At 38.2% G+C, this 13,444-nt stretch overlaps 2 protein-coding genes across 2 annotated transcripts; both read right to left on the reverse strand.

Annotated features, from left to right (window-relative positions):
- Positions 1-2: 2 nt before the first annotated feature.
- On the reverse strand, positions 3-4,537 carry LOC111443361 (endo-1,3;1,4-beta-D-glucanase). Its single transcript, XM_023081154.1, has 8 exons — positions 4,530-4,537; positions 2,592-2,768; positions 1,654-1,675; positions 1,439-1,565; positions 1,175-1,265; positions 911-1,000; positions 425-525; positions 3-247 (listed from the first exon to the last, which is right to left on the reverse strand). Exons 2-8 carry the CDS (start codon positions 2,737-2,739, stop codon positions 107-109), a joined length of 720 nt encoding a protein of 239 aa, XP_022936922.1. The 5' UTR covers positions 2,740-2,768; positions 4,530-4,537; the 3' UTR covers positions 3-106.
- A 5,642-nt stretch (positions 4,538-10,179) lies between these two features.
- LOC111443341 (adenylate isopentenyltransferase 5, chloroplastic-like) lies at positions 10,180-12,038 on the reverse strand. Its single transcript, XM_023081123.1, has 2 exons — positions 11,798-12,038; positions 10,180-11,704 (listed from the first exon to the last, which is right to left on the reverse strand). Exon 2 carries the CDS (start codon positions 11,694-11,696, stop codon positions 10,719-10,721), a length of 978 nt encoding a protein of 325 aa, XP_022936891.1. The 5' UTR covers positions 11,697-11,704; positions 11,798-12,038; the 3' UTR covers positions 10,180-10,718.
- Between the last annotated feature and the right edge of the window lie 1,406 nt (positions 12,039-13,444).

The raw sequence follows: 13,444 nt of genomic DNA on the forward strand, positions 1-13,444 counted from the left end.
CAGTTCCAAATTTATTCCAAACTTGTTATTCTAAAAGCTTCAAGAGTAAAACGGCAAACAACACACAGTGTCAGTAGCAATAAGGCTAGAAATGGCAGTTCATCAATTACTTAAGGTACTTAGTAAACCAAGCCAACAAGTCTCCATGAGCCTCATCTGCACATTTGACAGCCTCTTCATCTTCAACATTGTACCTCACAGTCCACCCATGAGAGACTTTCGGAAAGATCTTCACGAACGCATCAACCTATACATCCAACAAGCCAAAATTTACATTTATTTTCGATAATGGGACTGCCATTTGACATGCAGGCACGGAGAACTCATATCGAGCTTAGACATGTTCGTGGTAAGAGATTCAACGATATGATAAGAACTCAACAACATGAAATAGAATGAAGAAGTCTAAAACAACTCTCACTACCTCGGGCTTTGCAGCCAAGGCCTCTTCAAACTGTTTCAAGAGTTCTGGAGGAGACATATGATCGATCTCCGCCCCTAGCACTGAAACGTGAGCTTTGACCTCTGAAATTATCGACAAACATCGGATTCAGTTAGCTGTTATAAGAACATGATTCCTTAGGCTATTCTCTTCACGATTTGTTTTGTAAGAAAATGATTTGATTTGGAGACGGGAAGGGTAAAGGGTTTGAAGTGATCATGACTAGAGTACTTGTTATAATCGCACTCTTGCAGTAGCGGGACAGCGATCGTGCGGCACTTGTTCTAACTCAGTGAACAAGTTAGCTATGAGAAATTCGAATGTCAGCGTATGTTCGGGCCTCGAATCACGTTCGCGAGAAATGTTTTAGAAAACGTAAGGGAGGAAGTACATTTGAAAACGATATGAAAGAATCGAAGAACACAACATTATATGGCTATAAGCAAATAAAGGAACCAAAATACAAACCTTTGATGTCATCGACAGTAACCAAAGACGGATGAAGCAACACAGCAGCTTGAATCAACTCGACCTTTGCAAGTGCAACCACAACCTTGGCTAAGGTACAAAAACATAGAAGATTAGCTTTATGACTAACAACTTAAAGTTGTGCGAACTCGTCAGTCGAGCCTTTCATTTCATTGTTCAAGCACTTTCACATGCGTTGAGTTCATAGATTCTAACATCACGAACAATATACGACAATAGTAAACACGAGATAAATAGACTCACCACCCCAACAAATGCCGACCGCTCCGATCGCCGAAATACCTTTGCTTTTCAGAGCTTCAACGACTGCCTTCCCATCATCAAAAGACTTCTCCTGTTAAACCATTACACTAACATGAACTCGAACTCTCGCATATCGATAACAATATACTCACAAACAGTCCCAGATTTGTCCAAAAAACTAACAACTTCAGCAGCAGCAGCAGAAGATAGATAATAATCAATTAAGAAAACATTGCAGTAATGAAATGAAAGGCAAGAACTAACAGGTCCATGTTCTTGTAGCCACTCTTTAATTGGCCTATTAGGATCATTTGCAACAAATGGATCTCCCTTGAAGAAATCAGGAGCAACCACAAAGAACCCAGCAGCTGCAACCTTATCTGCTAGCTTCCTACAAATTGAAAGATAGCCATGTTCAACTCCTTCTTATGTGGAGCCATGTGGTAATTGCATTATATCTCTTTCAATCTTAGAAATACCTTAAAAGTGGAGCTTCATATCCTGCAAATCAAGGCAGAATCAAAAGCTTAGAGCACCAGAGATATTCCCTATTAAACAAGAAACGAGTTTAATCCAAAGATTCAACCTCCTAGATGTTCTATCTTATTGGTTTGTATATTCATATGGATGACTAATAAATGGTATGATATTGTGAACTTTGAGTATAAGCTCTCGTGGCTTTACTTTTAATTTCTCCAAGAGGCCGTACCAATGGAAATGTATTCTTTACTTATAAACTCATGATCAACCTCTTTATTAGCTTATGTGAGGCTCCTCTCGAACAAAGCACACCATAGAGTCTCTCCTGAGGCTTATGGAGCCCTTGAACAACCTCCCCTTAATCGAGGCTCGACTCCTTCTTTGGTGCCCTCGAACAAAGTACACCCTTTGTTCAACACTTTTGACTACACCTTCAAGGGTCACAACTTCTTCGTTCAACATTTGAAGATTCTATGACATGGCTAAGTTAAGGGCATGACTCGGAACCACGATTCTCCACAATGGCTAAGCTCTCATGGGTTTACTTTTGTTTTCCCCAAAGGGCCTCGTACCAATGGAGATGTATTCTTTACTTGTAAATCCATGATCAGCCTCTTAATTAGTGGACGTGGGACTCCTCACTTAACAATTCTCAACGATATCTAAACAATCCCACGAGAATCTTTCAATCAAATCCAGAATTCCAAAAGAATTTCTGTTAAAAACTCTACAGTGATCATGAATCAACCAAACAAACAATGACCCAAGTGATAATTCGCTTTACCTAAGTCAATTACCTAATTATACCAAAAGTAAAAGCGAAAACAGCAAGCCACAGAAGAATCATCAAAAGTGAAGGGCGAGAAAACAGAACAGAACAGAACAGAACAGAACCGATAAACAATAAAACAATGAATCGAATCAAAAGGGTCGGTACCATAGACATCGGTGATGAAAATGACGGCGTTTTTGGAGTCGGGGGCGCCACTGACATAGGCGCTGAGGCCGCCGAGTTGTTCGACATGGCCGGCGCCGCTGGTGGGGTTTAGAGACGGTGGGTTCGAGCAGCACTGCGGGCCTGACATTTTTGTTGCTCTCACTCTGATTTCAACGACTTAAAGAAAACGGCGTTCGGATTGCAACCAATACCTCCAAAATCGTTTGCCTCAGCCCTGACGTCAAATGTATGAACAACCCTGAAATATACCTTGAATGTTCTTCCTAATAATCGTCGTCTTCTACCTTATCTGTTTCTGGGTTCGATCTGTAAAAGGAGCAACTTTTTACATTTTTGGATTGTTTTTTTTGTAACTCAATTTGTTCCTTATGGATCAAATGTGAACCATATAGTTTATATCTAATTTATTATTAATCTAAACCACATTTTTATTATAGATTTAATAGAAAAAAATTAAAAATTTAAAAATTTTATTAGAAATGTTCATTATAAAATATATATATATATATATATAAACTTATTAAATAATTTTAAAACTACGAATTTATTTAATATAAAATTAAAAGGTTATAAAACTATTAAATATTATAATTTGTACATAATTAAAAGGTTAAAGTAAATGGTACACCCACATGGATTCGAACCGACTCGGTTGGATTGGGTCAACTTGTCTCGACTTAGCAAATTCAAGATGGGCCGGTCTAGACCGAGTTAGATTTAGGGGCTTTTTGGTCCTTTTGTTTCATAATTTAGGCCTAATTTCATCTCGAGTTTGGATTGATCCACTAATTTTGGGCCTAATCCATATTTCTTGGTTGGCCCAAGCTTGAGACCAATCAATGGGCCTTACTATGAATCTTAGGTTTTTTTTTAAGGTAATGACAAAAATACCCTTGGACAATTATATTCAGCCTAATTGTAACGACGCATGTCAAAGATTCGAAATCTGAATCCAGCACTTGATGACCCTGACATTCTCCTGTGTTTCCTGTGACATAGTCATGTTACTTACTTTTCGCTTCTAAGAGTGAAAATTATTCCCACAGACCAACACGAATCATTCTAGCATGTTTTGTCTTCACTCACGTACATTTTAAGAAAATTTCCAGAAGATCACCCAACATAAACTTACTCCAAGTAAAACACATAAGTCATTCTAACATGTTTTGTCTTTAACTTATACTCATGTACCTTCTTTGAGGGCTTTGTGACTCGTTCGTGTCGTGGTGGCTCGATGATGCCACGGTGGCAATGGCACATGGTGATGTATCGAGCAAACATGTCGGATTTGGATGTCTTAATCCTAAAGAAAACAATGAATAATATTATATTAGAAAAGACAAAAAATAATTAAATATGCTGAAAATGGGAATCATTTTTTTTTTCTTGACTGGCTATACTTATAAATCAAATTAGTTAAAAGCTAAGCTTAATTACTTGTCGTTTATGATAATATTTAAATGATAAACATTGGAAGATAAATTATTCCTGTCGGTGACAGATCGGTCAGGACAGACCACTAAAACTCATCTTCTTGGCCTTTTTTTTAATTAATAAAAAACGTATTTTTGTTTTTAATTTTACGCGGTTTTCTAGCTGTGCTTTACCTACAATTCATGCATGTTTACAAATAAAAATAAATGAAAAAAAAAAAAAAAAAAAACTGCCATGCCTTCATTAAATGGGTAATGGAAAAAATAATTAAAAATGAAAGTCAGAGGAAGTGGACAGGAGTGGGCAAGTGGCGAGTTTTTATTTGCAAGTGACAGTTTTAAAATCACAGGCAGGTATGACTAGGCTACAATTTTTTTTTCTTTTTTTATTTAACAACTATACTACAAAACCATTTAAAACATGTCTACTAGGTAAAAGTTTTCATACTCTTACAAAAAAAAAAAGTTTCATTCCTTCTCCAACCGATGACGTGGGATCTCACAATCCACCCCCTTCGAGACTTAGCGTTCTCGTCAGCACACTGTTCGATGTCTAGCTCTAATACCATTTGTAACAACTCAAGCTCGCCACTAACAAATATTATTCGCTTTGGCCCGTTACGTATCGTCGTCTGTTTCATAGCTACAATCAAATGTGAAATAGAGAGAGTTAATACAAAAGTAATATGAAGTACGAAATAAAGTTGTTATTATGTTATGTCAACTTTTTTTCGTGTGAGATTTGAAGCATATATTTGCAATATCTCTTCGAATGACTGGTGACGATCTTGACAAACCCATTGTGAATGTTTGCTGAATCACCACACCTCAATGGGGGTGAGAGTTCTCTTATTTATAATTATTTTCAGAATACAGAAATATGGTAAATTACAAATATTATGGAAATAGTAATAAAAGGAAAGAATAATAAATGAATGCAATATATTTGCCTTTAATAAGAGGGCAAATATGGTAACCCGTAATGTAAGGCAAATATCTAGATATTTGCCTTATAGTGACGGTCAACTATCCTTAACACCCCCCCGCAAGCTGAGCGTCGGATTTGAACGAACGTAAAGCTTGGATCTGAAAAATTCAAAGAGAGGTCGAGAAATACTCTTTGTGAAGATGTCAGCAACTTGGAGATGAGAGGGTACATATTGTGTGCGAAGTTTGCCAGCGATAACAAGTTCTCGAAGGAAATGATAATCTAGTTCAACATGTTTGGCCCGCTTGTGAGAAACGGGATTAGAGCTCAAAAAAATAGCACTTTTGTTGTCACATAAGAGTAAGGGCTGCTTTGAAATAGGGACCTTGAGGTCATGCAAAAGATGCGTAACCCAAAGAAGTTCAGCAGCGGTTGTGGCAAGAGCACGATACTCAGATTCACAGCTGGAGCGTGAGACAGTAGGTTGCTTTTTGGCACTCCAAGAAACCAGATTGTTACCAAGATAAATAGAATAGCCGGATGTAGAACGACGAGTATCGGGACAACCAGCCCAGTCAGCATCCGAATAAGCGACTAGCGTACTAGGAACATTGGATGGACGAAAGGTAAGACCAAAGTGGAGTGTTCCTTTGACATAGCGAAGAATACGTTTGACAGCAAGAAAGTGATCTGCAGTAGGGGCATGCAAGAATTGACTGACAGAATTGACAGCATAGGCAATATCTGGACGCGTAATAGTCAAGTACTGAAGGGCGCCAACAAGAGATCTGTAGAGAGTAGGATCAGAGAAAGGAGAACCATCAGCAGTCAAGTGTTGAGAAACAACCATAGGAGTGTGAACTGGTTTGCTATCGAGCAACTGAGCACGAGTAAGAATATCTCGAGCATATTTTAACTGACTAATAAAGAGACCATCAGGAGTGGGTGAAGCTTCAAGACCAAGAAAGTAACTGAGAGAACCCAAATCTTTGGTAGCAAACTCAGAATGAAGCTTGCGAGTAAAGCTGTCAATAAGAGATGAGTTGTTGCCGGTAACAATAATGTCATCAACATAAAGAAGCAAATAGATAATGTTAGATTGCTGATGAAAGACAAAAAGGGACGTGTCAGCGCGACTGCAAGAAAACCCAAGTGTGAGAAGAAATGAGCTAAAACGCTGAAACCAAGCACGAGGAGCTTGCTTTAAACCATAGAGGGCTTTCTTTAATAGACAAACATGAGTGGGAAATCGAGGATCAATATACCCAGGAGGTTGTTCCATATGAACACGTTCAATAAGAGTTCCATTGAGAAAAGCATTCTTGACATCAAGTTGTCGAAGAGGCCATTTATTTGTGACTGCAATAGAAAGCACAACACGGACAGTGGTAGCTTTGACAACCGGACTGAAAGTGTCAGTGTAGTCAAGACCAGGAACCTGAGTATAACCTTTGGCAACAAGACGAGCCTTGAAACGCTCGACAGATCCATCAGGCAAATATTTAATACGAAACACCCATTTAGAGCCCACGATGTTGGTGTTAGCAGGGCGAGGAACCAAAGTCCAAGTATCATTTTGTTGTAATGCTTGAATTTCTTCATCCATGGCAGCCACCCAAGCAGGATTCTTAGCCGCAGATTTGAATCCTTTTGGCTCAGTGGATGCAAGAAGAGCAGAAAGAAGTCCAGATGAGCCCAAAATACCAAGATTTGCTGGATGACGAGTCTTGAATATACCAGCTTTGGCTCGTGTGATCATAGGATGAGTGCCCAAAGAAGAGAAATCAACAGGAGGTTCAATAGAGGTCGAATTAGAAGTCGAAGGTGGCAAAGTGGAACCTGCAAGAGAAGTATCAACCTGCACAGACTCATCTACAAGGTCAGAACAAATATCACACGGGGATGAACTGGATCGAGGAGTTTGCGGTGATGAAGTGGTAGGGGGGGATGAATCAATATGATGAAAATGTGGTTCTAAGAAATTTGAAATAGGAATAGAGGAAAGAGGTTGGGTCTGGGAGCTAGGGATAGCAGGAAAGTGGGTTTCATCAAATTGAGCATGACAGGTGATATATAGCTTAGTGGTGGCCGGATCAAGACAGCGAAACCCTTTATGAGCAGGACTATAACCCAAAAAAATACAAGGAATGCTGCGGGGAGAAAGCTTGTTAGGCATATAATCACGCAAATAAGGATAAACACGACAACCAAAGGGATGAAAATTGTCATAATGTGGAGTGTAGCCATAAAGGAGTTCAAAGGGTGACTTACCTCCAAGAAGTGGAGTAGGCAACCGGTTGATAATATAAGCTGCAGTGCTGAAGGCGTCAACCCAAAAACGAGAAGAAAGATGAGAGTGAAAGAGAAGGGCCAAGCCAGTCTCAGTCACATGACGATGTTTTCTCTCAGCACGACCATTTTGAGCAGGTGTATATGGACAAGAGAGTTGATGGTGGATGCCAGAATTACGTAAATGAGTTTTGAAACAAGTATTAGTAAATTCGGTACCACCATCACTTTGAAATACCTTGATACGAGAAGAATATTGATTTTCCACAAATTTTTGAAATTGAAGAAAAATATCAAAAAAATCAGATTTAAATTTTAAAGGGTAAAACCAAGTGAATCGAGAATAATCATCAATAAAAATAACATAATAAAGGAAACCCGAATTTGATTTGACGGGAGAAGGACCCCAAAGATCACAATGAATAAGATCTAACACATGAGACGACCTACGTTCATTGCGGGAATAAGGCAATCGATGACTTTTTGCAAGCTGACAGGTATTACATAATGATGGAGAAGGCAATAAAGACGTAAGAGAAAGATGACCTTTTCTATTTAAAAAAGAAATAACAGAATGATTCACATGACCTAGACGAGCATGCCATAAATCATATGAAGCACGTAAAGATTTGTTTCTAAGGGCTGAAATAAAAGCAGAGTTGCCGCGCTCCAGCACATATAGCCCTCCATCTCTTTTACCGGTTGCCACCACCCTTCCTGTTTGACGATTCTGGATAGTAATAAGATTATTAGTAAATGTAACGGAGAGAGGAAAATCAGACGTTAATTTACTTATGGAAAGAAGATTTTTAGTGAGGTGAGGGACAACCAAGACATCTAACAAGTGAATATTTGGAACAGGTGAAAGAGTACCGGTGTGGGTAATGGGTAGGGAAGCACCGTTTCCTACAATCACAGAGTCCTTACCCGTGTAATTTTTAGACTGATCCAAAATAGATGGGTCGGCAGTCATATGGGCCGAAGCTCCAGTGTCCAGAAACCAATCAGCAGTATCGGGTCCAGCAATAGAACATGACGTGTTAAAGGCTTCAGCAAGGTGAGCATGAGAAGAATCAGGTCGAACATACCGTTGGTTGCAGCGGTCAGCATAATGGCCCTCTTTGCGGCATATTTGGCAGTGAGGTGGTCGACGACCTTGACTTGAGTGGGTTCGTCCTCGATTAGAAGAGTTATTTTTGTGAGAATAAGAACGACCTCGCTGGTTGGTAAAGGAAGCAGGGTGGCTTCCATGGGTGCGACCACGATTAGTGACTGTGAATGCTGTAGGAGTGGAGTTAGAGGACTCAAGGGAGAGCTGAAACAACTCAAAACTTTCAGCTTTAGAGACTAAATCTGCAAAACAGGGGATAGAGGTAAGAGCCATCTGAGCAGTAGAAAAAGCTGAAAATTCGGTGCCGAGTCCACGAAGGAACCAGTGCACTTTATCAATGTCCTCGACCGGTCTGCCAATGGCATGAAGTTGGTCACAAATTTTTTTGAAGGCACGGGCATACTCAGCAACAGGTTTGGTGCCACGTTTCATCAACTGCAAGTCATCCTTGAGTCTCAGTTCACGAGCTTTCGACTGATGGCTGAACGTAGTTTCCAACGCAAGCCAAACATCACGTGCAGTAGGGAGACCAACGACAACAGCCATGGCTTCCTCAGTGAGAGAGGAGAGCAGGAGACAGAGAAGTCGTTGATCGGCTGCTCTCCATGCCAAATATTTGGGGTTGAGTGTTGAAGAGGTTTCTGGTTCAAAGCGAGGTGGTGGAACCCTGGTTCCATCGACATAGCCCAGCATGTCTTGACTCTCAAGAAGAGGGAGAAGTTGGCTTTTCCAAAGAAGATAATTGGAGGAAGAAAGTTTGATGGTGATCATATGGATTAGAGTATTGAAAGGAAGAAGATGATAAGAAGATTCGGAAGCCATAGAGAAGAAAGGATCAGGGTTGTTAAACCGAAAGGGCTCTGATACCATGTGAATGTTTGCTGAATCACCACACCTCAATGGGGGTGAGAGTTCTCTTATTTATAATTATTTTCAGAATACAGAAATATGGTAAATTACAAATATTATGGAAATAGTAATAAAAGGAAAGAATAATAAATGAATGCAATATATTTGCCTTTAATAAGAGGGCAAATATGGTAACCCGTAATGTAAGGCAAATATCTAGATATTTGCCTTATAGTGACGGTCAACTATCCTTAACACCCATCTCACCATATACAAAACGTTCGTACAAAAAGTTAATCGACAGTTGGACGCAATATATTCAATCCATGTCAGAAACACATATATGGATAACTAATAATGAATCATGATGACATAAATATATATTTTTAGAAATTCGTGGAGAACGAAAATGAAGGTAAGAATACAGCGAATTTTGACCCCACGGACCGATACCCAAAGAACAAGAACCTCTCCTTTTAATTTTAATTATTATTATTTTTTATTTTTGGGTCTCAATTCCATTCCAAATAAAAGGTTTGATTTTGACTGAATTTTAATTTTATTAATAAATAAATTTCTTTTTTGGGAGGTTATGTTCCAGTGTGGGTCGCTTTCGGTGGAGTGGAGTATCAAGACCACCACCATATTATTTAATTCGAATCATGTGGATTTCTATGCACTTGTGGCTGGGCCCACCAAGTCTTTTTGTCCTTTCATTTTATTATTATTTTTTTAAAATTTATTCGTTTTGGAACAAAGTTTTTTCACTTTTGGCATGTGTGGGCCGTGGGAATAACTCGGGTTTGATATTATCACCGTCAGTCACCGAATCGAACTGTGCCCATCAAATCAGAAACGACTGTAAACCACGACGGTGACCGATCATGAAAGTAGGTTTTGAGGTGTTAATTCATCCACAAAGTAAAATTAAAAAAAAAATTAAAATATAATAAAATATTCCAAATTCCAGCTCATTAGTTTCGAACAGATACACAAAGAGGAGTGAAAAGACCAAAAACTCCATACAAAGAGGGCTGGGGGAAGGGGTGAGTGGGTCCCACGTCACAAAATCACCCAATCATAGAGGGCCAACGAGAGAGGTGCATTGAAGCTGATGTAGCCGCATCACACAGAATTCTCCAATTTTTTTTAAATAATTATTTAAACTTTTTAGGAGCCAGCAGAAATGTTTTTTTTTTTTTTTATAAATATATTACGGCTTATCTGTACGGCCGCCAATTGTAAGTACTTAACGAACTGACAGCAACGTTTGTCAGTCCCAAGTTGTAATATTTATATGTTTTTCTTTTCTTTTTTGTGTTTTTTTTTCGTATAAAATTACCAAAACCCAAAAAACTGAAAAGACAAATTCTTTTTTTTTGAAGGTAAAACCAGAAGCCTGCCACGTGGAACGCGGGAACTGTGTCAACGAGTTGATGTGGAGTGTAGATTCTGTGGGGTCCAGGCAGTTTTTTTTTTTTTTTTTTTTTTTTACTTTAATGACTTACGGCGGCGGCGCGGTGGACCGGCTCCGGTGAGAAGATGGTGGTGGTGATATGGCGGGTATCGTCATGGAGGAATTTATCTACGATCATCGAGCTAGGTTCGATGACGTTTTTCTCCCATACGGGGTGGGAGTTTCCACCTTCGGTCAAAAATGCACAAGTGGCGTCGAGGCGTTGGAGATTCCAATTTCGTTTATTTTGAAGGCGACGAATCTTCTGCCATTGTCGAAGAGCCAATAGACAAGTGTTGTCCTTAATCTTCGAGATTGCCAATTCAAGAAGAATCGACAAAGTCCTCTCGTCGGCGCCGTCGCGTTCTGCTTTCAAATAGTCGTGTAATTCCGGCACTCCGATGGCTCGTTTAATCCCATAAGAATAATCTCCTTTCGGATCAAAAATCTCCCTCACTTCTCCGACAAATCCGCCATCGACCATTTGATCAACACGATCGGAGACGAAATTATGAAGAATCGGCAACGACACATCGACCCACAAAAAACAGAAATCATATCGAAATCGAAACTCGGAATAATCATCAACCAAAGCTTCAATGTACGAATTCGAGCCACCAGCAATAATCGGAAGACGATCACGTGCCAAAATCGATTCAATTGCATCAGAAGCATGATGGGTAAAATCATGGGAGGAGAAATTTGAATACGGATCGATCGATCCCAACAAATGGTGAGTAATTCCACGGCGTTCTTCGTCAGTGACTTTGTTAGTGACAACGTCAAGCCCTTCGTAGACTTGAATCTTGTCGGCGTTGACAATTTCCGCCGGAAATCGAGTGGCTAAGTCGATAGCCAATCGGGATTTACCCGTTCCGGTCGCACCCATGACGAAAACCACCTTGTCTTTCCGGCGGAAGAATTGCTCCATGTTGAAACTCCCCTGGAAATTGCCAACGAGCGGCGCAACTCGCTTGCCGGCGGCGGCGGCGGAGGATAATGACAATGCCTTGTTCATCAAATACCCTGTAAAATCAAAAAAGAAAGAAAACCCAGATGAAAAAATGAAAAATTGAAGCGACCCATATGATTTTTTCTGGATTTAATTCAATACAGTACCTGAAACGAAGAGAAAAAGAAGAGAAAGAGAGGCCTTGGGGCCTTGAGGAGTAGGGCTTTGTAGGGTATATGCACAAAAATGGAGGTTCTTAGGGTATGGATAGTGAGGGTTTAGGGAATTAATGTTTTTATTTGGGGGAAAGGATGGAATATGTGAAATTTTTGGATGTTTGAACCTCAAATTGCCACTGCCCCTCTTGCTCAACCCATAGAGGATTGCTCTTCGTATTTATGCCTTCCCAAAAGATACTCCTTTCCCTTAGCCTTACCTTTAGTACGGACCCCTTGTTCCCTGTGCTAATCTCTCTATGTTTTACCCTCGTCCCATGTATTTTAAATAATTTAGCTCAAATCCAATTCATCGGCTACGTTTCTCATGAGATTCCACATCGGTTGGAGAGAAGAACGAAACATTTCTTATAAGAGTGTAAAGATCTCTCACAAGCAAACACGTTTTAAAACTCATGAGGCTAATGACAATATATAAGGAACCGGTGGGCTTGAGTTGTTATATTCTTCCTCCTCGTTGAGTAGTGTATGTCCGTGACACCCCACATACATGAACCAATACCACATCGTGATTATCACGATATGAAATCATAACTAAAACAAACTCTACCAATCATCCATGTCACATTTTTTACCCATTTAGATGAAAAACTAGAAAATTTAAAATTTAGGGAATATGATAATTTGAATAATGTAATCGTTTTATAGAGGGGGGTGGAGGAATTTTCCCTTTATATAATTAATTAATAATTATGGTCCAATAAAATATAAGATTCCATAAAAATAAATAAATAAATAACCAGAAGAGATTAACAGCAAAACCCTTTTGGATATCAAATTTTGATTCCCTCGAAGTGGAAAAGGGTATATAAAGAAGAGACAATCTTGGAGTATAGCTAATAATTATATATATATATATATATATATATATATATAATTATTTTCTCCTTAAGGGTCAAGCTCATGCTTACCAGCCAACCTTATCTAGGGTTTAATCCATCGCTTTTACATATAGATTTTGAAGTGACTTTTCAGTCATTTTACTTTCTTAAAGATAGATGCTGTGCTTCATACTATTTATTATTTTTTTATTCATTATATTTTTTATAATTTTTAATATTATTTTTGAAATACTTTTAAAAGTCAAAAGGTATTTTTTTTAATCTTAAAGTATTTAATTTAGATTATATATTATCTCTTAGTTAAAAAAAAATTAAACAAATTTTAATGTAAATAAAAATATTAGTAAATTAATATGTATATTTCAATAAAAAAAAAGACCAAAAAAGGTATTATTAGTAATAAAACCTTAATTTTAGGGAATAATTAATGTTTATTAATAGTAAATATTCTTTCTATATATATGATTTATTTTAAAACAAAAAGAAAACCCATTTCTAGAAGAATTTTAATTCAATTCAAATTGTTCCATTTTCATACCAATTTATTATTTTCCGATCAAACATTAATAAACTAAAAACAATTTTATTTCTTTAATATTTACAATTTGAAACCTAAAAATATAAATAATTTATTATTTTATTATTTTGTATTTATATAGGATGGGCATAACCACGTAACCAAACAATACTAGGTGGGGCTTTTTTTTTTTTTTTTTTTTTTATTTTAATTAATTTT

Source organism: Cucurbita moschata, unplaced genomic scaffold, assembly GCF_002738365.1.
Source record: "Cucurbita moschata cultivar Rifu unplaced genomic scaffold, Cmos_1.0 Cmo_Scf00001, whole genome shotgun sequence".
Lineage (NCBI taxonomy): Eukaryota > Viridiplantae > Streptophyta > Magnoliopsida > Cucurbitales > Cucurbitaceae > Cucurbita > Cucurbita moschata.

Bases quoted from the DNA above. Each gene is read 5' to 3' on its own strand.
- LOC111443361 (XM_023081154.1), bottom strand. From the start codon at position 2,739: ATGTCAGGCCCGCAGTGCTGCTCGAACCCACCGTCTCTAAACCCCACC. The intron at 1,676-2,591 runs GTACCGACCCTT...CTTGATTTGCAG, and splicing joins TTTCATCACCGATGTCTATG to GATATGAAGCTCCACTTTTA. The intron at 1,001-1,174 runs GTGAGTCTATTT...TTTGTACCTTAG, and splicing joins GGTCGGCATTTGTTGGGGTG to CCAAGGTTGTGGTTGCACTT.
- LOC111443341 (XM_023081123.1), bottom strand. From the start codon at position 11,696: ATGAACAAGGCATTGTCATTATCCTCCGCCGCCGCCGCCGGCAAGCGA.